This window comes from Stylophora pistillata, chromosome 12, assembly GCF_964205215.1.
Source record: "Stylophora pistillata chromosome 12, jaStyPist1.2, whole genome shotgun sequence".
NCBI classification, from domain to species: domain Eukaryota; kingdom Metazoa; phylum Cnidaria; class Anthozoa; order Scleractinia; family Pocilloporidae; genus Stylophora; species Stylophora pistillata.
In genome coordinates, this window is record NC_142530.1 from 23,239,375 (window position 1) to 23,263,745 (window position 24,371).

Here is a 24,371-nt window from a genome sequence, read left to right on the forward strand (position 1 = left end):
TGTGTCCAAGTCGGTGATTGTTTCTTCTCTTAAATCGATCAAGTGGTTCAGATTTGACTTCGGGAACTCGTGATTGCAAATTCTGTTACGAAATTTCTTCAGGTAAATAACACACGGAAAGATACTCTTCTAGTCACTCATGGGGCGAAATGAAGAAGACAAGACCAATGTTTTCTTGGATTGATTTTCAGCGAAGGATTAAATCATGATGAAAGTTTGGTAGCCTCCTCTATTTGAAACCTTCCACGATTTTTCTGGACTCATACCGTTTGCTTTATTGATGTTTTTTTTTTTGCTTTTAAAAATAATTTCTAGGTCGCATAAACGCTATGAAACATAACATGTCCCTTTAAATCGATTTGATACTATCAGGGTTATATTTAGGGCTACGGGGCCTTACGAATAGAATACAAAGCAGTTGTTTGTTTTTACGAAGTTCTCCTGATATTAAAGATCAGGTTACCCTACTTGTTTTCTGAAGTCTTTTAATGCGTAGAGGCTCCACTAGGTGTCGACTGAGTCACCTTTTATAACAGTTTCGAGATACAAAGAATCCAGAGGAAACTGTTTTCAGTATACCTAGTCATTGCGTTACATAAAAGTTTATGCGTGACAGCTTGTTTGATTTACGAGCTAATTGCTCTTAAGACTATTCAGGTCATCCATCAGCTTGGCTTGGGTGTCCATCGCTGGCTTCCGAAGTTTTGAATGCACTGAGATGTCTTTTTCCCTTATCATGAGGGCTGAGTTGTAAAATGGAAATAACATTTCTGGTTCGGAGCGACTCTGACACTTTTCGGGCTCTGGTTGATGTAGATCTGTGCGCGAAAGTTGATGGACTGTGAACTTGAGTCTGGAATATTTTTATTTCAGGTAAGTGCCAAGTTCGTGAGTTTTTTTACCTTTTGAAAGGCAGTTGCATTGTTTAATTATTTACTAAGTGCGTCTGTCTGTTCATTCCGTTCTAGTTCGCTGTTCATATTATATTTATGTTATTTGGTTCTCCTGCCTGAATTTCCCCGTTTATCTTCTTTATTTAGCAAAGTACTTTAATATGGAAATATGGAAGTTCATTTACAAGTACCTCTTGTAGCTGTCTCGGTTCAATTGCGATACAGATAGTTTTACAATCTCTTCTTCCTCGAAGGATCGTGAAACAAGCCAAAACAGACTGTGCGCTACTACTTTCTCTGCTCATTGATTGAAGCAAACACGATTTCAAACCTGAACAGTTTACCTATAATGAAAAATCTTCATAATCAGAACAAATTTAAGTGTCTGCTTGAAACAAATTTGGATCACAAGAGGACAAAATTTCAGCGCCCATGTACGCTTAGTGGAGATGTTGCGGGTTCAGGTTCTTTCACAATAAATATGCGGCAACGGATATAACAGAAAATAATACGTTATATTAGACTAACAAGAATATCAATTCCTTTCAAGATCTCGATTTTGGAAGGAAAGGAATATAACTGCGTAGAAAAGTTAAAGTTTTTTTTCATGAAGAAAATCGATTGTATGAGGTACTGTTCAACGGTGGTATTCTTTATTCGCAGAAGTCAAAGATTTGCGTCCCCTTCATTGCGCCGTTTCGGCCAGAATGCACTAATACGCGCGCGAGATAGCAGACATAACAAACACTAACATAAATCAATAGTGCACCGTCTACCTAGCGATATACTGCATTATCAGCGTCGTTTAGTGGTGCTGTTTGAGTATTATAGGTAACAGCGACGTGAATGTCGTATAAACGAGGTTTATTCCTTCATATCAACGCGTCAATTGTAAGATAACCATATTTGTTTGTCTCGGGTTTGTGACTTAGTGTAGAGTAACATTTCCGCATTGCTCTTAGAGCGCGTCGTTCGTTTGTCATTATCATCTACATTCAGTGGTAAATTCAAGTCATCAGTTAGATTCTATTTTCTGTGGGATCGAGGCATTTTAGCTTGTGCTCGGTTTAATGTTTATGAACGAACATGTAATGCGTGAAACGATGTATGTGGTATAATCACGAAAGGTAAATAGTAAATGCAGTGTATATGTTGTGGTTCAATTTTATCCTTGGGTCAAATAACGCCGTTTACACTTTCTCAAGCGGCTATTCTTGTCCTGTTGATCTATTAACCGCTCAGTTGTTCATTCATTACTCAAAGCTGTTATTAATCAAAGCCGCTTTGTCATCGCGTTGGACTAAATAGCACGCATGTTAATGTATCATCTTTTAAATCTGTCCCTCGGATTTTACAGTTTGGTCGCCGCCAAATGCAGTTTTGGTATCCTTATCTACCTAAATATCGCATATCGCTGCTGTGACCTTTCCAGAATGATCTGTTAGCTTTTCTTCTAATTTCGTTACCTTTTCGAGAAGACTGGTGCTTTTTTTGTCTGACCTAAGAAGTCGGTCACGGGGCAGGTACAGACTGAAATATTTTTTTTATATAAAGCGGTGTTTTGTCAGTTTAAAACTGGAAATTGTTACACGAAGAAGAAGTTGAAGACTAATACGTTGTGTTGTTAGTTGGTTTTCTTCAAAAGGGGACGAATGGACCAAGTTAGCTAATTATATAGTTTCAAAATCAGTTGAAAAAAATAGATTACGAGTCATAAAATACTGTTTCCTTTACACCACTCCTTCGTCACAATAAATTTTGGCGCAGATCCATTGCGTTAGTTTGCTTGAAATTTCAGAATTTTTTTTTAGACTTACAGAGAAATGTTCAGTTTAATTCTGATAATGTAGTGATAATAATGACAATGTAAATGCTAGCAATGATAATGATGATAACAACCATAATAATCATAACTATAATAAGAACATTTATGATAATAATGATAATGATAATAATAATAATTATTAGTATAAATTTATATTTATTGTATGAACAGAATGATTGATGCCTTAGGTGCATGCTTTTCGCCCGGCTAATGCACGAAAAGAACAACAGCGAAGATTGAAATAGAAGAGATGATAATAATAATGATAATAATAATGATAATAATAATTATAATAATAATGATAATAATGATACTAATGATAATAATAATAATAATAATAAAAATAATAATGATAATAGTACGTAATGATAATGAGCTTATCTAACTCATCCAAAGGCGCTGGATAATCTCGAAAACTTCAATTAAAAGCTTTAAAATTCAAAATGTGCTTCGCTCTTCCATGCAATAGTGGTTGAGGCTTACAACAATTGCGTTTAAAATTATGTTGGCTACTTGAATTTTCGTGGAATTTTCAAAGACTTTTAACTCATATCATTAGTTAAAAATTATGTTTACCGAGATTTTGAAATTTCCAAAAATTTTGGAGACTAGAGACTTTATGTATATTCAGAAAAATTAACCCAGTCAAATGAGGTTCTTGAGTTACTTTTCGCCTCGCCTTCGCTGCACATTATATTTACTGAATGAGACCTTTTCTCAGCGTAAATCAAATGCAAATGCGGAGGAAATATACTTTCCCGTGTAAGAATTTTCTATCAAGGCTTAACTGCAACAGACTCATATCTTTTTGCATGCAAGTGTACATGCGTTTTATTGATGTGTGTAGCCTGGGAAGCAGTAACGACTAATTGTGCTATTTTTAACAGGCTGGCAACTCTGTTACTGAAGAACTCTTTGCATTGGTTAGAGATTACACATCATCAAATACTTTGGAAACTCGCGGGTTTCCAGAAATTTAATTATGGCCTCACCAAACGGCGATGAAGGTAAAGTTCGAATTTGAAAAGGTACATTAAAATTGCATGGAGATGCATTTTGACTGTGCTTCACGACCCTGACAACAGGAGAACTCAGTTCAGATTACTATCAGCGTTTATAACATAACCAAAGCAAAGCGCGCGCTCTGATTGGTCAATTTAGCGTCCCCATTTGCCCATGGGTGCACGCTGCTGACGTGAGCAAATGCAAAGACTATTTTTCCGCGCGCGCTTGTTTTTTCTGGTCGCGTAAGATTTATTAAATAAAAGACAACTCCTTAGCTACAATGTATCAATGTTATGTTATAAAACAAATGGTAAACACCACAGCGTACACCATTGAGTTATGGATGCACGCGGGAGGTTTGCTAAGCACTCAAGAAGCTAGAGTAGCTCTCGGCTATCGCCTCGAGCGACTCTTACGCTTCTTTCGTGCTTAGCAACCTCCCGCGTGCATCCATAACTCAATAGTGTACGCTGTGGTGTTTACCATTTGTTAAATAGTTGAAAAAGCCTCATCAACTATCAAAGGAAACTTGAAATAGATAGATCCTCAAGATGGATTCTCAATACCGCACCATTCAACTCGAGTTATACTCAAGAAAAAAAACCCACATTCAGTAAATATATGTGTGTGTGTGCTATATAAAGGATTAGAGACTGTTATTGGTGCTGTTTGAGGCCCAAAAAGACAAGCAGATTGTAACTTAAACATTCTCTCTCTCCAGAAAAACAATAAGAATTTTAGGTTTTCTTCCGTAGAGCAGGAGGCGGGTTTTGATTGTCAATTCAAATGCTTTGATGTGTGTACGAAGAAAAATGACAACGATTTTTGAAAAATGTTCTTGGTAATTTGTTCCATTTAGTGGACCAATTATCAATTGAAAATGATAGCTGCTATCGATAAAGATAATATCTGTTAATGGAACAATAGCTTCCATCGGATGTCTAAGCACCCGTGTTCCCTTTCATGACGAGGTTTCCTCAACGTGACAGTTTTCTAGATGATGGGTTGCCAATACGGGTGGTTTAGGAGGTAATGTTTCGCTAAAAAACTTATAAACTGAAAAAGGTTCTGCCTCTTCTTATGTCAACATTCTTCACATATAGTTTATTGGAGGAATTTGTTTGTGTCACTATGTAATTTACCTGATGCCCCTTAAGTCTGTAATATTCCTATGAACCTTCCTCCCCTTTGGCAGTTAATTGGCAGTCAATTTTCTATAGTCCCTTCTTTATACTCTGCTAGCAACGACTATCCCCCCCTCCGTTCCCCCTGAAAAGCATTTGATGCCCCCCGCGCAAAAGAAAAATTTTAAAAAGGGATTTAACTTCGTAGGTCTTTCCTGAGTGTTCGAGGGCAGGGGCGTCTTTGTCTACATCGCATTGCAAAACTTGACCATATTCTTCCTCGCTAAGAACGGTTTTCTAGTCCTGTTCAGTTTTCAGTATCTAAAGGCCACGTTGAACTCATCTAAAAATGTACACAACCTAACCGACAAAATTACTTTTTTCAATAGATGTGACGCTTGCTGCAGAAAAAAGCGTTCCAGAAAATCTTTGGAAAGCAATTCGTAAAGAGCCAATAGTCAGAGATCATGGTAAATAGCACCGATGTGGGTTTTCGGTAATTAAATCTCAACGTTAGAAACAGACCTTGGGACATTTTTCTATACACAAAGTGAGAAGAAATATTTTTTGATTTTTTCATATCTCAGTCCTTTGCACCCGTGTTTATCAAATTAACGTGTACGCTCTCCCATATTCGCGCAAGCTTTCGCAACCGACTCACTTTCTTGGTGCCTGTCTTCAATGTGTCAGACACATCACTGAGACAGATTAACAATTACAATCGAAGTCTTAATCACTATAGATACTTCTCTCTATCCTCGAAACACTCCCCCGCCACCCTTCTAAAAATAAACCAGAATGCAAGGAGATTTTCCCATACAATTTTTTTATATAGTTGTGAGTTTGCTCGTAGCTTATAGCTTATCGTTCCATACAATATATTTTAAATGCTAAGTGCCTCTTTTCTAGGGTATCGTCCTATCCGTTATACCAGTAAAAAATTGACAAACGGGACATTTTAAAATTGACACGCTTTATTCAACTTGCATGGTAATCCTCTTTAACTGCGAGGAGCACGCATTTTACCGAAAAGCTTGCTATTCACTCGATCGTTTTTCTTGTCCTCTCAAGATCTCGCATGAGTTCTTAGTTCATATAATTTCACGAATAGAACGTTTTGCTTTTACTTAAACATACTTATTTTGTGTACATTTGCTCAAAAGTTTTTTCAGAAACTATATCACAAGACTCGAATATCATTAAGAAGAGGATAATTTTTGCGTAAGTGTGATTTTTTTTGGATAGCGTGTAATTAATAAAAGATCTACTTAATATCTTATTGTGGTAGTTATTGCTTTTCTATTCTAAGTTACGTTACATAGTTCCGTGAGTTAGCAACCAGACCACTCAATTTATAATGCGTGCGTACGTGTAGCTAGCTAGCTAACGAAGGCATGTAGTCACTGACACCAGGTGAAAACAATTAAAGGGTACTTGTGATTTTGTTAATATGGGTGTGAGCATTACCTTTTACTTGCTCGCACAAGTCACAAATAGGAGGACGAAACGAACGACTTTTGGGGTCATTGCTTGGTACGAAATGAATTTTCTTGCTTTCGCCGTAAATCCATTTTATTTCGACTTCTCAATGCTATTTGATTAGAATCTCTTACCGGCTTTCTATAACCTCAAGGAAATCTTTTAAGCCGATCGAACGAGTAAACGCTGTAGTGAATAGTCCACTTGTTTTCTTATAGAGACTTGGTATCAGTGAAAGGTTTCACTTGGATTCTCAAAGAAACGGGCGTTTTCATAAAATTTCCTCCAAAAGCAGTACCAGATCCAAGGCTGGTCACATGTTTGTTGTGGAAGCCTGGGTTTGTTTCTCCTCCTCTTGAAGGTAACGAATCGTTGGTGAGCAATGTAATAGAACTCGACTGTGATGATCCAGACGGTGTAGTTTACAGTTCCATTGAGGTAGCCTTAACTCATAGTGCAAAGTGCTTGAGAGGTTACGAACTTGTTATGAAGGAGATGATCGGTACAGGAGGATGGAGGGATCTAGAAACCTCAGAGGTGCAACCATCAGGTTTGTAACTGTCACTTTAACACACCCCTCCATCCGACCTGAATACCAGTGCGTGTGTCCCTTAATTGTTTGCCCTCCTGTAGCTCATAAACTTTAAGATTAATTTTATGTATCTCACATAATTTATGCCCGAAACCAAGGATTACCCAATATTTTTTCATCGCAAACAGACTGAGGTAGCAGGGCATGAAAATGGTATATTTCTGAACCTTTTTTTCAGATCTTCAAGGCGAAAGCTTGCATTGGCACAGTGAATTACCTTTTGTTGGCGCTAAAATTACCAGTTTTTCTCGCTATGCCGTTATTTGTCGTCTAAAGTCTTACAAAGTTCAAAAGGTGGATTCTGAGGAGTGTTTAGAGTTAACAATCAGTGTGCCAGATTTCTCGGGTGTTAGTTTATCAATTCCTGGAAAATCTTTTCCTGCAAGCATGGACTTCGTCACTAAGGTAAAGTCACTCAACATAATTTAAAGACTCTCCTCTTGACATCTTTTTGTATTTTAATTTTTTTTTGTGCTTTTAAACGTTACTCTACACACTTAAGATCTGTTCTTTACCATAAAATACTTGTACACTTCATCATACTTTTACACCTAAACCGCCACATTAGTATCCTTGACTTTAACAAGAAGAAAAGCCAATTCGGAAAAAGCAAATCGTACAATTGAAACGACGAGGCAATACTTAGCCGACAAGGGAAACGCAAAGGATTTTGCTTAAAGCTCTAATTGCTAGCGCTACGTCTGGAGTTCCGGCAGTAAAGTTAAAACGGCGGTAAGAGGTCTTAGATAGCGATAGACCGCCCGTAATTGGCTTTATTGAAACCCCTGCGTTAATCATGTAGAAATCATCACGATGATAATGATACTAAACACTCGCTGAAATCAAGGGAACCTACGTTTACAAAGCCATACAAGTGAATTGGAGACGTCAGAATCGAAACTTACCAGGCTCAGCGTGTGTTAGTGTATTTTTAATTTCCCCCCATAAGATGTGAAATCTTAATTAGATGAGCTAAGTGCGTCTTTAATCTTTTGGACTCGCATTCTTCGAACAGAATCCTGAAAATAAATGAATAATTTTGACTGCTGAGTCTACTAATGAGTCTTAAAGGCGGGAACAAATAAATGAGTTCATGATGGAAATGTGTCCTTGACCGCATGTCTCAGAATGTTTATAATGTTCACAGTAGTTTAAATTTTTCGGAATTACGCACTTTTTGAGATTTGTGCATTGGATTAAAGTTGATTTCTCGTAGGTGCAAGAGGTTTCAAGTGATGCGTTCAAAGGAAAGAAGGTTCTTGTTGGTTCTGTCATTCATATTAAGTTCACACCTAAAGTTGAGTTAAGTGATCCTTCGCAAGTCAGTTTGAATTGTCCTGTCTTGATAAGTGTACCCATCGACTCGCAAAAACGCCAGATTGAGTTAAAGAAAATGTCATCAAGGCACGTTAAAGTGTTTTTCCGTGGCGGTAAAGACACTTCACGGAAATGGGTTGATTGGACAAAAAAGTTGAGGGTGCCACCAAAACTGGAAAACGGGATTGTGACATTCGAAGTAGACGGGACTGCTACATGTCAAATCAATCGCTTCTTGGAGTAAGTATACAATCTCCTTTTTCCCCTACATATAAGAGTTATCTGTGAACTGTGAATTACATATTGCAGGAGTATCAAACGATAAAATGAAAATACGTTGCCATGGCATGCACATGCATTTTTTTATATTCAGAATCACAGTTAATTAAGTCAGTTACCTATCTTACATCTCCCCAATTTTCAAAATGTCTTCGTGTAACATAATTCATTAAATTGTGCCTATGTTTCTTGCTAGATGTGTGGTGATACTTGATTCTTCTAAAACACCCCTGGACGCTGAAGAGCTTTTTATCGTGGACTCCGCCTGTCCGCAACATGTAGGATTTTTCGCTTTCTGGCGTCAGAAGGAAGAGCAACCAACGCAAGACCCAAAGCAAGGATCGCTGTTTCTTGGCTGTTTTCCACTCCACATGAAAACTGAGTTAGCAAAAGAGATGTCTTCAGAGCATGGTGTTCTTTTCTATGGAGAAGCCAAGTCAGCAAGGCAACTCGCCAATGGGGATCAAGCACTCTTTTCTCTGTCAAGAAGCCTCACTCCAGTTGATGAAGGAATTGATATAGATTATACCCCCGTTAAGTAAGTCCTTAACTGAGATCAATTTATGTAATTTTAATGCTGTATGTTTACACGAATTATAACAAGCAATTTGCAGCTAAAAGGTCCCCCGGAAATCCGCCTCATTGAATCATCGCGTTGAATTGCCTGATCACCCCAACCCTTTGGTCACTATAGTCCATATCATGATAAAATGTTAATCTCTCATTAATGAAAAAAAACGGAATTTTAAAATGTTCCGACGGAATCGTGCGTTAGCACGATGTATTTTGGTCTACATTTACCTACCGAAACTTGAAAAAGTCCTCATCGGGAAACTTCTCAAGTTCGACAAAAATTGATAAAAAATAGTGTAACACTATTAGCGTCATTTAACAAATAGTAAACACCACAGCGTACAATATTGAGTTAAGGATGCACGCGGGAGGTTGTTAAGCACGAAAGAAGCGTAAGAGTCGCGCGAGGCGATAGCCTCTTGAGTGCTCAGCAAACCTCCCAAATGCATCCATAACTCAATAGTGTACACTGTGGTGTTTAACATTTGTTTTTATAACATAACATTGATACATTGTAGCAAAAGAGTTTTCTTTTAATTTAACAAATCTTACATGACTAGAAAAAACAAGCGCGCGCGGAAAACTAGTCTTTGCATTTGCTCGAATGGTTGACACTGAATTGACCAATCAGAGCGCACGCTTTACTTTACTTTATTGAAAACGTGTGTCGTCAGTTCAATGTTCTTTTCTCTCTTCTTCTCTTAATAGTTTTACTGGAGAATACATTTATAAAGAAAGATTCTCGGTTCGTTTCGAAGCACCAACGATAGAATTTTTTAAAAGGGAAAATCACAAGGAAGGGCGAGAAAAACTTTGCTCTCTGTTTCTTCATCCAGTGGCACCGTTTGAGGTATGACAGAGACTTTATATATGATGCAGTCTTCAAATCGTTATTTAACTCTTACAAATGCATCAATATCCTTACTTAAACACTGTCTTTCTATTCAGTCACATATCTTTTCATAATGTTTTTCTTTTCCTTTTAAAGATTCTTTTTTTCAAAATGATTCGTGGTATTAAAGTCTTTTTTATGATTTGGTTGAAGAAATCTTGGGAGTACCTGAAGTGCCTTAGTAGTTCTGATGGTTTTTTAGATCTTAGCGGCTTTCGACTCAAAGTTATAGGGGAGTAGTAATATTTCAAAGGATTTTCTTAGTATGTAAAAAAAATTAACAAAAAATCGAATACTTTGGACACTGAAACGTATGAAATGAAAACTTAAAAAGAGCTTTAAGGGTTCTTACGAATGTTTTGGGAGATGGCTATCTGAGAAAAATGTTATCCCATAAAAATAAAACACCTTTTATATAACCATTTTGTCATTCGCAAATTTTATAGATGAAAATTGTCTTTAAATGGAAAAATATTTTCCTGGCGGTTAAGAAAGATTTTTTAAACTCTGATGTCAAAGTCCTGGTGATGGCAAATATAACCCACAGAAAAGCGTCGGATGCACTTCGTCTGATCCCAAGTTGTTGACGCATCCTGCATATTTACTCTCACGGTGAATTTACCTCAGGAAATGTCAGTCACTCTGTACATTCCGTTTTTCGTGTAAAGGGTTAATTGGTTTACCACGGTGAAAGTGCCCTCATAACTAAATATTATGACCTAATTTCAAGAATTCTTGAACTTATGACTCTGTTGATAGACTTTTGCAATGAGTCAGACATGTTGCTTCATTTATTGTGACATTAATTACTAAAAAGACCATGCTTTTATAATGTGTGTGTTCCTTTTCCTCGTAACAGAACCGCTCTCCAGCAATTTCCTGGGAGATATCTCAGTCGCAGGAGCAACCGCCGGTTTGTGAACCTTCAACTTCTGTGGAGTCGCCAGTAAAAGATTTGGGTGAGAGCTGTTTGAATTTTAGGATAGTAGTCAGAGAGGTGAAAGGAAGAATGCTAGAAGAGAAGGGTAACAGCTTTCTCCCCTGACGGTTTATTACATTTGAGATCAAGGTATCAGTGCCTTTAAAATTCAATGACAAAATATGTTAAGAGGAGAAACAAGATAGGTTGGTTTTCTATTAAGGCCTGTACTAGTTGTTCTTATAGATTTGAATTTTAAACGATGGCTTTGGGTCGATATGGTCGGCGAGATTTTCAGGAAAAGGGCCTCATCCTCTTTCTCAAATTTCCCAAATCCTTTAAAAAAAGCTCTATCATTCAGTGCTCAATAAGTTCGTAAAAAAAACTACCAAGAAATTCAAAGGGGTGACTGCTTAAACTGGTTTCCAGTTGTTAAAAAAAGAGAAAATTTCGAGTATTGTGGAAAGTTTTTCTTCCTTTATAGCTATAAACTGTTTCTGCTTTTTTTTTCGTTTAGCCCAAATCGAAGAGCTGAGAAAGTCAGTTGTTACTCTAAAGATAGCAACACTTTGTAACAAACATATAGGAAGCTGCTGGAAAAAAGTTGGAATATTTCTTGGAGTTGATGAGGCCGAAATTTGCAACATAGAAAGTGATTACGGTAAAGTTCGCGATAAGGGAGGTGCTGTTCTCCAGTCCTGGAGGGATAAGAATGGAAGCAATGCAACTGTGGGACGTCTTGAGTCTACCCTTATTGCAATAGGCATGAAAAGGATCGCAGAAAAATTGCTAGGTACCTAAAACCTGTACTTTTCATGGAAGTCATTAATCTGGATTGAGATCCAAAGAGTTTTCCCGATGAGGTCTTGAAACTTTGTATGGTACCAGTAAACGTGGTCATGGTGTTTTAAGTTGCTCTCAGAATATGCAATTTGCATTCGCAGAATCTAAGCATATCATGTCATCTAAATTCGCTCAGCCTATAAATGTCGTAAGTAGTATCACTGTTATAAAGAGCGATTCCTAGATATTAACAAATGATTTGCCCCTTTTTGGGCTAGATATTGCGCGAGAGGAAATAGGAAGAGAAAGTGAACAAAACGGCGACGGTTCAGTAGAGCAACAAGATACATGTAGCAGCCCAGTAGAAGGTAAATCAGTATTTACCAAGATTTTTCCCTTATGCTCTGTGAAGAATTAGTGGATGTATACATGAATATTGACTCGTGCACCGTCTTTAGTGTCTCTCGCTTTTCATTTCATCGTGGCTGAACTCTTTAGAAGCTTCATGTTGTAGGGTATTCCTAAGGGACTCAGCCAATTATCAAGTCTTCACATAGAGTTACAGAACATCGGGAAGTATGAGAATGATGACTTTTACTGATACTCAGTTTGAGATGCACTTTATCTTATTTTTGATACATTGAAGTTTTTGATCAGCGTTATTTCCTTGTTCATCACTTCTTAAGTCCTCTTCAGTAATTGCTTAGCGTTAGACTTGAAGAGGTCCCTGCCGTGATCATTTTTTCCTTTACGGATTTACAATTTCCTTTTCGGGTTTACTTTTTATGTCAGTTTGTAGTTACTTTTTTCTGAAAAGTTATTTGAAAGTTGTTTGAAATCTTTATTTTATTCTCGCTAAATATACCAGTGAGTAACCATTTTTTTTCTTATTTGCAAGTCTTTAATGATCATTTTAAGCTAGCACAAAGAATTCTAATTTTATCAGTGCTTCTCGCAAACTAGTGCGAACAACTTTCATTTTCTTCTTGTGAAATGATGCATAATTTTCCGAATGATGGGTCACTAACATCGTTATATTTGGTCTTTAATTTCTTTTGTCATTAGGCGACAAAGAGGGTGAGAGCGGGCAACGCCCAACCAGGGAGAGAGAAGTTTCTCCTGAGACGATGCCTGGTACTTCAGGAGAAGTAGATGCACCGAGAACACGAGACATAGAGCAAAGTGAAAGGAGCGATAAAACGGCAAGTAGCCAGAGGAAGTTGAATGAGTTAAGACAAAGTATCGAAAAAGTTAGAGAGATGAATCAAGCTGTCACGAGAATCAAAGCTAGAGTTGGTGAGTTTCATGTCTAAGCGTTGTTCAAAAGCATACGAACAATACAAATTTTCCACAGACTATTGACATGCCCATTCTTCTTACGCCAATGTTCTGTAAAATTTTAACGTCTGTCGGACCCACCATCGACCCAATCTGCTTAGATTTTTATTTTCAGTTAAAAAAATCTCGGAATATGGGTAGTATATGGTCAATTAAAAATATAGAAAAAGATTACTTCCCTTTTAAACACTTTTGAATTTAATTTTGGACATTGTTAGGTGGCCGAACCCACCCGTAGACTTGAGTTTAAAAAGTATTCGGAGAGTATCCTCTGGATGAAATAAGGGTTCTGTTGAGTTGGTGTTTTCAAGCCCATTGTAAATTTTTGTGCTTTCTGTCGCCCGAGGGATGTTTTCGATTGAAACGTTTTTAAAAGACCATATCTAACCTCATTAAGTTTTAATCAATTAAATCACCACTCACTTTTGCAACGATAGGTAATTAGGTGTACCTTACGATATTTGTTTACTTGGTTTTGTACAATGTAGATGAACTTCCAAGTAGACAGCTAAACACGGGACGGAACGAGCCATTTGACACGACGAACAGCTTGCTGAGGGAGGTTGCTGCATTACAAGAAGCAATTGTACGAAGAGCAAGGAATGAAAATCTAGAGGGGCTGAGAGAATTGATGGAAAAAGTCAGAAAGGCAAGAGAAGATCTCTCAGGGGCATCATGAGGAGGCAATTTCGTAATGTCGTCACCGCATAATGCTATGCTCTTTATCAATGTCGGCTCTTTTCAATGGGAGACAAAATACTAACCGAAAGCTAGAATAGGAAAGAACTGAGGTGGTATATGACTCAGGGTTCAAAATTGCAACCAGCTGTTTCTTGGGCGATTAACCCATCAACAAACGGAATGTCCATCATAATTTCCTTGCTCTCTTTTACACTTAGCTGGTGATCATTTCTGAGTAGGAATATCTTGGAAGCAAAGAAACGTCTTCAAAACCTCGTATTTAGTAGCTTGTTGTGAGCCTAAAATTGTACGGATCGTATTTGTTTGGCAACCAAATCTACCATATGAAGATTAGAACAAAGAAAACCTAATCGCCCTTGGCACTTGTGTAAAAAGCTTATAGAGGCTATTTGAAACCCCGTTTACAGTGTCGCAACCAAAAGAGCGAGGCAGATTGGAACATCTTCTAGTTTTATGGACTAGATGTTTTCTTCACCTGCATGTAACCTTTTTCAAAGTGAAGTGAAAGTTTGTTTGTTTTTCGTACATTTTTGCCGGAGGAAAACTGGAAACTCTCAAGATTCGAAAATTCCAGTGTCAACGATGTTTGCTTACTTCGCCAGAGACATTAATATTTACGATTACTGCCAATTGCAAACCTCCACAGTGGCCTCAGCGTAACAATTTTTTACATTTTTATTGCACAAATAGGAAGCTAAGAAATCTAATAAGCAGTTTTGGCAACAAATATAATTAGTTAAGGTACCCTTTACTCTTATCTCTGCTTCATATGGCTGTTCAAACTTTGGTCACTTTCACCATCAGACATCTTCAGGACTTCTCTTGGCCGAACGATCAAATTACTCGACTGAAAATAGAATGTAAAAGATAACAGAGGCGAATGTCTGCGTAAAGTAAGAAAAAAAAAAAAAACGTACAAACAAGTCCGGTTCGTACTTTCAAAACATGGATGTTTTTCTTTGAATGGTCCAATTTCAGTTAAGCTAGAGAACATTTAACATTCCTACTGGCTTATATCACATCAAATATCAGAAGAGGTAATTTCCGCCGACAAATTTTCAAGCACATTTTCGCGCCACATGGAGGCTACTGTAACGTATTGTATTAATTGTGGTATATTGTAGCAAACCGCTTTCTAGGAAGATAAAAACAGAGTTACACACCTAACAACTTTTCTGCAATCCTTTTTTTACCAATACTTTCAAAGGCGTCGGAAAGGCATCCTACAGTTGCGTCACTCCCTTTCCTATTCCTCCATGATTGAAGTACAGCAAATCCACTATCTTTTGCTAATCGGTGGTCTTTTTCTATATTGCAAAGTTCGCCTTCTGGTATTTGAAGATATGCTCCAAGTTCCCTCCAACAGTTTCCCGCGTCATCCTGAATTGTCATGCATCGTTGCAAAGTAACAACTTTCTCTCGCAGTTTTTTTATTTCAGCTGCGAATCATTAAGACGAAGCTCATTACATAACCAATCTATAATGTCCGTCACTCATTAGTTCATCCAAACATCAGAGCATTAAGGATTTTAAATATTTTAATGAATTTCTGTTCCATGGTCCGGTCAGCATGTTCCTGCACTATATTTTAAACAGTAACCGCTGGATAAAACAACAGAATCTTTAAGTAGTTACCTTCCCCTCGCCACTATATCACCCATCATCTTGTTTAAGAACTGAATTATTTATGAGAATTGTTAGATCAAGCAAACTTGGCGTACTAAGAAAATCAGCACCCCCTTACCCTTTTTGGGTAAAAAAAAAAAAAGAGAAATGCTAGGAACCTACTTGAGTCAGGTACCGGTCTTGCTCTGTCAGCTTGCTCTGGTTTTTCATCCCTTCCCAGGTCCATGCTTTCTGAGATGAAAAAAGGGAACCCAATGAGGTATGTTTAATGTTAAATGTTAAATGTTTCATCAAAGTTCGTAACCATACATAACTGATACAAATGAACTAAATACTTAGAAAAAATACGTATAGAAACAAACAAAAATACAAAAATGGTTGACAGGATCGTAGTAGGGGGTAACCAAATTCCCATGCTGAGACATACCCTCCAAAAATAATAATGTATAAACTTCTATTAAAAACACTATGCCCAATATTACAGGAAAATTATGAGCATAGGTACTTAATCAGTGAAACTTTAAAAGAACACTACAAAAGTTTAGCTCACTTAAGAAAGAGTAGCGTAATGAGTCTATGCTGCGATAGAAAGCAATTGCAGAGCAATTTCCTAACACTGAAAAAAGATTTAGTAAATGGTTTGAACCCGGAGGCAACATATGAAAGTGTAGTGTGTGTCCGGGTCGGACACATATAGCGGCGTCGATGTCGAATAACAACAGAACAGCTTTTTAAACCAACGAATTTAATGACGGCGAAAAATTCCAATGTTTACAAAACCATCCGGTCGCCCTTTCATCATAAATTACGAGACTCAGGGAGCCGTAAAAACCACATGATGAAAGGCGGTAAACGAAAGAAAAGAAACAGTTTCACGTACCTATTAACAAATGGTAAACACCACAGCGTACACTATTGAGTTATGGATGCACGCGGGAGGTTGCTAAGCACGAAAGAAGCGTAAGAGTCGCTCGAGGCGATAGCCGAGAGCGACTCTAGCTTCTTGAATGCTTAGCAAACCTGCCAAGTGCATCCATAACTCAATAGTGTACGCTGTGGTGTTTACCATTTGTTTTATAACATAACATTGATACATTGTAGCTAAAGAGTTCCCGTTTATTTAACAAATCTTACGCGACTAGAAAAAACAAGCGCGCGCGGAAAAATAGTCTTTGCATTTGCTCACGTCAGCAGCGTACACCCATGGGCAAATGGGGAACGCTAAATTGACCAATCAGAGCGCGCGCTTTACTTTGGTTATGTTATAAAATTATTTACAAGCGCTTCACCACGTGCGTAAAAAAAGGAGGCGAAAAATAAAAATTACTACTGAAGGATTGTGGTCTACGTGACATACAAAAAAACGAGGAACGGAACGGACTAACATAAAACCTTGTCGAGGAATAGCCTCAACAGTGTGATCTTCCGAGTATGTGTGGTCTTGAGAAAGACTGTTAACGGTGGTGGTGACTGACCTTTCGACAACTTGTGCGGAAGTCATCATCATAGTCAAGTGAATAGTTGTCGTCAGTAGAATGTTCTTAGTCCAGTTCGTGTAATATGATTGGTCAGTCGGTTTTGCCGTGTTGTTATTGGCTGTAAGACTCAAGAGGCGTAAGTCGGTCGTTATTGGTCTGTTTTGATCCGTCGGTAACGCTAGGTCGTTCTGTTCGGTTCGTTTGTAATGTTAATGTCGTGAATACGTCGTTTGTACGGAGCCGGTAGTAGTGTACACCTGTTTAGGGGAGTATGTTCTAGGTAAGGAAACCAGCTTTCCAGAGTCAGTCGTTGAAAATGGTTAGTACTGTAGGTTAGGCATTGTGCAGAGTCCCAGTCAATATTGTGGTTCGTAAGTCGATGATGTTCAGCAATGTGATTGTTGACATCACTTTTCCTCGTCGCCCGTCTGTGTTCAGTCAGTCGCCCGTCTGTGTTCACTACAATATGTCAGTTAATAACCAACTTAAAGGCAAGGACGAACCGAGGAACAGACAGGGAGCGATTAATAAGATCAATTGCTCCGATTGCCACGCCTCCTACATTGGAGATACTGGCAGAAACCTCGCAACAAGAGAGAAAAAAGAATTACGGCTGTACAGGTGTTGGACCCTCTCTTCCCAAACACTGGCTTGGCATCTTCATCTCGATTAATTATGTGACATGCATAGTTAAAAAATTTCGGTTAGGTGTAATCATGCAGTGTTCGTTTCATACTGATCGATGTTCGTTGGCGCTAAAACACTTACCACGTTCCAAAATTATGTTTGCAAGGGGTGGGTGAACGTCTCGGAGTACTTTCTTGAATATTTGATAGGCTTTCTCACCCTTCCTTGATAAAATCTCTAGCAACTCCTCGCATTTTCCCGATCGTGTTTGTTTCGCTTTTATTTTCTCTGCTTCAGATTGGGTAAATAATACTTTAACAGCTGCCATTTTCCGTAATAATTCTTCTGGATCCATATCTCTTGAAGGGGCCTCTTCTACGTTTTTCAAAATATGCCTATGCTTGTCACTCAACGGTTTTTCAAGAGGTGCATCACTTGCTTCCCCATTTGCCATCATCGCCGTTTTCGTTCAAACTGAAAAACTCAATGAGAAATAACCATCATAGTAAAATGTGTGATCTGCTTCTCGTCAGGGTTACACAAATGCTCGGGTTTGAAACGAAAGATGATCATATGGAAACAGTTATTATTTGTCGTATATGAGAACGATCCTTCGCAGTAAAGCACTATTTGAGCAATAGTGAAAATCAGACCTGAAAAAAATTTCAGGCCTGTACGGGACTCGAACCACTGACCTCTGCGATACTAGTGCAGCGCTCTACCAATTGAGCTAACAAGCCAACTGGGAGCAGGCCATCAAATTAATTCGATATAAACCCGTAGATGATAAATCAAACAACAACAAACATATGAAACATATGTGTGAACTGCGGTTATGAGACGTATATGAGAACGATCTATATGAGAACGATAGTGCTTTACTGCGAAGGATCGTTCTCATATACGTCTCATAACCGCAGTTCACACATATGTTTCATATGTTTGTTGTTGTTTGATTTATCATCTACGGGTTTATATCGAATTAATTTGATGGCCTGCTCCCAGTTGGCTTGTTAGCTCAATTGGTAGAGCGCTGCACTAGTATCGCAGAGGTCAGTGGTTCGAGTCCCGTACAGGCCTGAAATTTTTTTTTTTTCAGGTCTGATTTTCACTATTGCTCAAATAGTGCTTTACTGCGAAGGATCGTTCTCATATACGTCTCATAACCGCAGTTCACACATATGTTTCATATGTTTGTTGTTGTTAGTTATTATTTGTGTTAGACTGTACGCTAATAGATGAAGTACGGTAGGTTGTCAGTATTTTCCCAATTAAAGATCACTAGAAAACTTGTCCACTCTGCATTTTAGTGCACCAAGGAAAGTAGAAATAGGTGAAGAAAACAACAATACACCACCGACAACACACAAATGCAACAAAACTACAAAGAGCGTAGACATGAAGTACATGGTCATTTCCGACCGGAAACATACTGAGGAATTTGATCAATTTTGGAAGCGGCAAGACATTGTTATGATTTCGCTCTCAGTTAATAATTGGCTTCCGTTTTGATTAGATCGATGCTTCACTGCAATTACCGTACAATACCGGCTGGTAATAAATGCGCTTTGAAATATATCTCGCTTCATACTTTTATGAACACCTTTCGGCGTTTTTATCGTCAAACCCTTTCTTAGCACTGCATAATTAGTATTTTAGAATGATTTTAGCATTGATTAAAAGACCAGAATAAAAGTAATAATAACGAGCGATAGAATGAGTTGAAATCCAAGCTAGATCTACTGTAAACAATGGTTGCAAGTCTAAGCTGTCATTCACAGGGGATACAATTTTCAAATTGGTCTGATGAAGATTACGTGATCAAAACCCAAGGAGATTGTTAAATTGTTGATTAATGAAGAGGGAGATATTTACAAAATGAAAATTAGTGTAAAGCGAGGAATCGTTTGTTCATGTTCATATAAAAACTGTATTTGTTTATGTCTACTAATTTTGAACCATTGGGAATGTGGAAGCGAAGTCAATATTGTCACTCTGGCGAAAGAAGATTCCGCCATGGCCATCGTTGAGCACCAGCAGTAGTCGATATATTAGTTAGACAAAAACTAAAGGATTACAACTGAGGTAAGGCTCCAAAGAAGCTAAAATTACTTAACTAGCTATAGGTCGACGGTACGTATGGTTGGTGGGACAGTCAATAATTGACCACTGTCCTTACTACTGGTCCTCGAGGCAATTTATCGTTCAAAAAAATGTTGTTATTATGCATATTATGTTTGCCGTTGTTATTTTAAATTTGAAATATTTCACAGGAATAGTTAATTTGATCTATGATTGGTCCAGGTGTGTCTTTTCTTTTTGTTATTCAAAATTTGTTTTTTAGGAATTAGCATATATATAATAGTGTATTCTGTTTTCTCTCTCTGTTGTTGTAACCGTTCATTTAGACGTGATCGGAATAAAAGAAGCAGAAGTTTGTTTTAAACGTGCAAAAATCTTTAAAAAACACATTTTCGAACGATATTTCTACCCAAATAACCGTAACGTAGCTGATATTCCTGCAAAAACGAGAACAAAGCCAACATTATGATGCCGAACGTAACATCCTGAATGCCCCAGTTACGACTTATTAACTTGAGATACATACATTTGAAGCTGATCCGTGATAAATAACTGAGCAGGTCTGATCTCACCAATCTGAGCTATCCGTCTTAGAGATATGTGTCATTACGACACATACCGTAGTCTCATTTTTCCGCGTGATTTCCACGAGACCTTGAGTAATCTTAGCTTTAATCAGCAACGTAACCAATGAGAGGAGAACAGATCAAATGGCAGATCACTGCCCAGAAAGACGTCTTTGTTACTTCACCTAAATACTCCTCTTAATCTTTTGTATATGTCACACAATCCTTGAGCTGCTCTCCAGGAAAACAATACAGTGAGTCGATCTCTTACGGTTCATAGATTATTGCAAGCTACTGATTGTAGAAAAAGCCTGCACTTGTTACTGTAAATCGATTTACGTTGAGTTGACATGAGAAAAAATAACGTTTGAAGTTCACTGAAGTCGTTTTTCGGCTGTTGTAGTTCTGTTGACGAGCACAATCGTAAAATATTAACCCAAATTATCTGGTAAAATGCCCCGTCGAGGAGGCAGCCCAGTTTTTTAGCACTTTACCCTCTTTATTCCGTCCAGTAACGTCCGTACTTTATCTCCGCCATTAAAAAAGTATACTCATTTTACTCGAAGATTCCATAGACTTACCTGCTAAAATGTTAACTAGCTACCGACCTGCCAATAACACAGTAATCGGACCATATAGACGTAACGTCGCTTGATTCAACTCTTATTGATTGAGACCACAAATAACAACTACATTGATTATCGGTCGCCCTGTTCTCATTCAGAAAGGAATCGTGCAGAAACTTCATTTCGATCTCATTCTTTTGAAAACAATTAAAGAGGCCTGTGTGCCTTCATTTCAGGTCCACTGTATGCAATGAGTTTCTTCGACAGTGATACGTATAGATTGAGGAACAGCTGAACCCTGCTGACTTCAAATACCCGTTAAAAAAAAAAACAATAAAAACAATAACAAAAAAGCAGATCGAGATATCGAGGATCTCTAGTTAGCTAACTGCAAATTACTGAAGAATAATTTTCAAGCAAAATGTTACTAAAGTTTAGGTTCATCTGAGTTCGAGTTGATATTTACAAAATTACAACAATTAACCCTCTTTTTCTTAATTTAAAATCAGTCTTAAACGAGTCATCCTTCTTAGCTCTACAATTCAACGCCGGAAACCTACCAAAGAAGTCGTTGATGATTATTTTTAACCCGCCTACTTCGTGAACTCATTTGAATCACAAATAATTTTCCAAATTAATATTTATGTTTGAGCTTTGCTTCAAAAATTGGAAAATTAAACGAAACTTACCTGGAAGTTGAAGTTTGATTGAGATTCTTCTAGTCACCATAACATTTAAGGATCAGGTGAGATTGTAACGCGCATGCGCAAGATCAGTCTTTAAAGTAGATTGTAGTCTTCTTGATTAATAACAGACCACAATCATGTGACAATGTTGAAAAATGTATGACCTTGAAAGGTGCAAGCACACTACAGTCCTCATAGGGTAGGGTGGCGCCAGCGCGCAAGGGTGGGTATCTGATCCCTAAATGTTATGGTGACTAGAAGAATCTTAATCAAACTTCAACTTCCAGGTAAGTTTCGTTTAATTTTTAAATTCTTCTACGTCACCATATTTAAGGATCATGTGAGATTTCGTAGCCAAGATGACTACAATCACTTTGAAATAACCTCTAAAAAATGGGTTACTGGTGAATGTGTGGAAAAACCTTAATCACTCTAGCATGTTCCAAAGTAACAAAATAACTTTAATATATTGAACAGTGGTAACTCCAGTAACATAAGTTACATGTAAACATAGCTTACTCCTTAAAGATATGCTGTTAAGGCAATGACATGAATAAAATGTCTTTTCAAAAAATTAACAACAGTTTAAAACACTATATGAATATAGTATGATATCTAATCATGAGAAAACTGCCTTGGTAAATTGCAATGCTTTGGTGCCTTCAACGGGAACATTATAACGTCTAGCAGATGTGGTCTCATTAGACCATCCAGCCTTTTCCAATATTAGTTGAAGCGGCAAACCCCCTTTAAGTGCCGCAGATGTTAATGCTGCCCGTGTACTGTGGGCCGTGAAAACAGGTGTATCAGTTTTGGCTTTTGTTAGACATGTTTTTATTCACCTTCTTATTGTGTCCTTACTAGCTGCATGGTGTGGTTTTGAGTAAGTGATAAATACTTTAGTGTCTTGACCACGCAAACATGAGGTTCTTCTAAGATAGCATGTCAAAGTTCTCACCACACAAAGGGTTTCATCCTCTGGATACTTATGGAATTCAAGGAACATTGACTTAGTGGTAGGCTTGCTCTGCTTCAAGAGACCCATCTGGAAAGTTATAGTATCCTCCAATTCTATCATATAGCTGTGTCCAACATGTGTATCGATTGAACTCGTTGAGCACTAACTAGTGAAATTAACATAACAGTTTTTAGAGTTAAGTCTTTCAAAGAAAGTTCCTTGTTAGTTTTCCATTCTCGAAACATGTTCAACACTTTCTTTACATCCCACACTAATGAGTATTTTCTTTGTATTGGTCTTGACTCATATACACCTTTCATAAATTTTACTATAATGGGGTGATTGCCAATTGTGATTCTACTGTCAAAGTTCAGGCTGGATAATGCGCAGCGTGCAGCATTAATAGCACTATACTTCAGTCCCGATACATTAAGATTTGTCAAAAACATCAAGGCACTATTCACAGTGTCTTCAGTTTTCAGTTTTATTGATCTTCCTTTCACCACAAACTTGTAACCACTTTTTAAGATAGGCGTTGTATTGCTTTTGTGTTACGTCTCGCTAGGAATTTGAGAATGATGGGATTTGCTTCATCAGGAATTCCTTTTGCTGCCATTGCTTCCCTGATACATGACAGGCCATCAACTGGACCTTGTCTCTCAGAGGATGCAGCGCTGATGAATGAGGTAGAGTCAAGAGGTTGTCCTTGTTTGGAAGTAGTCGAGGATTGTCTATGAGCATAGTCAAGAATACTGCAAAAAACGTCCGAGTTGGCAAGATTGGGACAACTATCACTACTTCCGCTTTGTCTTTTGAGATCTTCTGAAGGCATCTATTTATAAGAGAGAATGGGGGGAAAACATAAATGCTTTTATCAGTCCATGACAGTGAGAAAGCATCTATATAGGTTGCTTCAGGGTCTGGTCGCCAGGCCACATATTTATCTAATTGCCTATTCAATCTAGATGCAAATAAATCAAGTTCTAATGGACCATAAAGATTATTTATTTTAGAAAATACTGATTGCAGTGTTCAATTGCCACTCTGTCCTGTCATTAAACAGACGGGATTCACGGTCAGCAACAGTGTTGTCTTTCCCTGGTAAATGAGCTGTTGTAATCCAATTATCATGCTCTAGTGCCCACATCCAAATTTGTCTGACGATATTATTGCATGGTCTGGACTTACTCCCTCCCATGTTGTTAACATAACACACTGCTGTTGTGTTGTCACTTTCTACACGGATGCGATTTTTTTTACATCATTGTACAATGACTTCAATGCAAACAAAATTGCTAAAAGTTCTAGCTCATTAATATGAAGGATGGTTTCATCTGGCAGCCAGCACCCCCCTGTGCGCTTATTGTTTAGTTCTGCCCCCCAACCTTCTTTTGATGCATCACACCTTATTGTAATGCCTGGGTCAGTTTGCAATATTTTCTTTTTTGCATGGGTGATATTGTCACACCACCATTGTAATTCTGACGTACATGTCTCACTTATAGTACACAGTGCATCAAAGTTCCCACTATTTGCTTTAAGTATGTCTATTTTTTCATTTTCGAGATTTCTGTAAAACAACATGCCCATTTGGACTCCAGGTAAACTGGAAACTAGGAGTCCAATAATGTGTGCAAGATCTCTAATCTTGACTATTGATTTGTGCAAGAATTTAGTGCACTGTGATTGAATATTCAGGGCTTTCTCTGGAGTAATCCTGATTGTTATTGTCACCGAATTTACTATGAAGCCAAGAAATTCCAATTCTTGAGTAGGGTGAAAAACAGATTTAACTGGATGTATTATAAAGCGAAGCTTTTGGAATAATGTCACAGTTTCCCTAACATTTTCCAAGCATTCGAGCTCTGATTCCCCTTGTAAATAAGAGTCATCTAGGTAGGGGCCCAGGAGATGTCCTTTTTTACGAAGCTCAGCATATATATACAGGTTTCAGCAATTTAGTGAATTTTCTTGGGCAGCAGGCCAGCCCATTAGGGAAGCAAGTGTATTGAAATAATTTATTATTCCGATGAAATATCAAAAATGTTCTATGCTCTACTG

At 37.8% G+C, this 24,371-nt stretch overlaps 2 protein-coding genes across 5 annotated transcripts; one reads left to right on the forward strand and one right to left on the reverse strand.

The window, feature by feature from the left end:
• The first annotated feature begins 670 nt into the window (after nt 1–670).
• Nucleotides 671–14,640, forward strand: LOC111326349 (uncharacterized). 2 transcript variants are annotated; one of them, XM_088740962.1, is made up of 14 exons: nt 671–873; nt 3,606–3,725; nt 5,237–5,317; nt 6,011–6,068; nt 6,545–6,876; nt 7,097–7,323; nt 8,135–8,475; nt 8,711–9,052; nt 9,796–9,937; nt 10,839–10,938; nt 11,416–11,691; nt 11,960–12,049; nt 12,747–12,977; nt 13,508–14,640. In XM_088740962.1, the coding sequence occupies exons 2-14, from the start codon at nt 3,701–3,703 to the stop codon at nt 13,696–13,698; spliced, it is 2,436 nt and encodes an 811-aa protein (XP_088597088.1). In that variant the 5' UTR covers nt 671–873; nt 3,606–3,700; the 3' UTR covers nt 13,699–14,640. The 2 variants fall into 2 exon arrangements, with proteins under 2 accessions (XP_088597088.1, XP_088597089.1); XM_088740963.1 differs by having other exon boundaries at nt 6,545–6,687.
• A 155-nt stretch (nt 14,641–14,795) lies between these two features.
• Nucleotides 14,796–20,193, reverse strand: LOC111326350 (THO complex subunit 1-like). Of its 3 annotated transcripts, none has more exons than XM_088740969.1 (4): nt 20,061–20,193; nt 17,594–17,926; nt 15,510–15,578; nt 14,796–15,160 (listed from the first exon to the last, which is right to left on the reverse strand). In XM_088740969.1, exons 2-4 carry the CDS (start codon nt 17,907–17,909, stop codon nt 14,877–14,879), a joined length of 669 nt encoding a protein of 222 aa, XP_088597095.1. In that variant the 5' UTR covers nt 17,910–17,926; nt 20,061–20,193; the 3' UTR covers nt 14,796–14,876. The 3 variants fall into 3 exon arrangements, with proteins under 3 accessions (XP_088597095.1, XP_022786059.2, XP_088597094.1); XM_022930324.2 differs by having other exon boundaries at nt 17,594–17,934; nt 20,061–20,183; XM_088740968.1 differs by lacking the exon at nt 20,061–20,193 and having other exon boundaries at nt 17,594–18,303.
• Nucleotides 20,194–24,371: the final 4,178 nt, after the last annotated feature.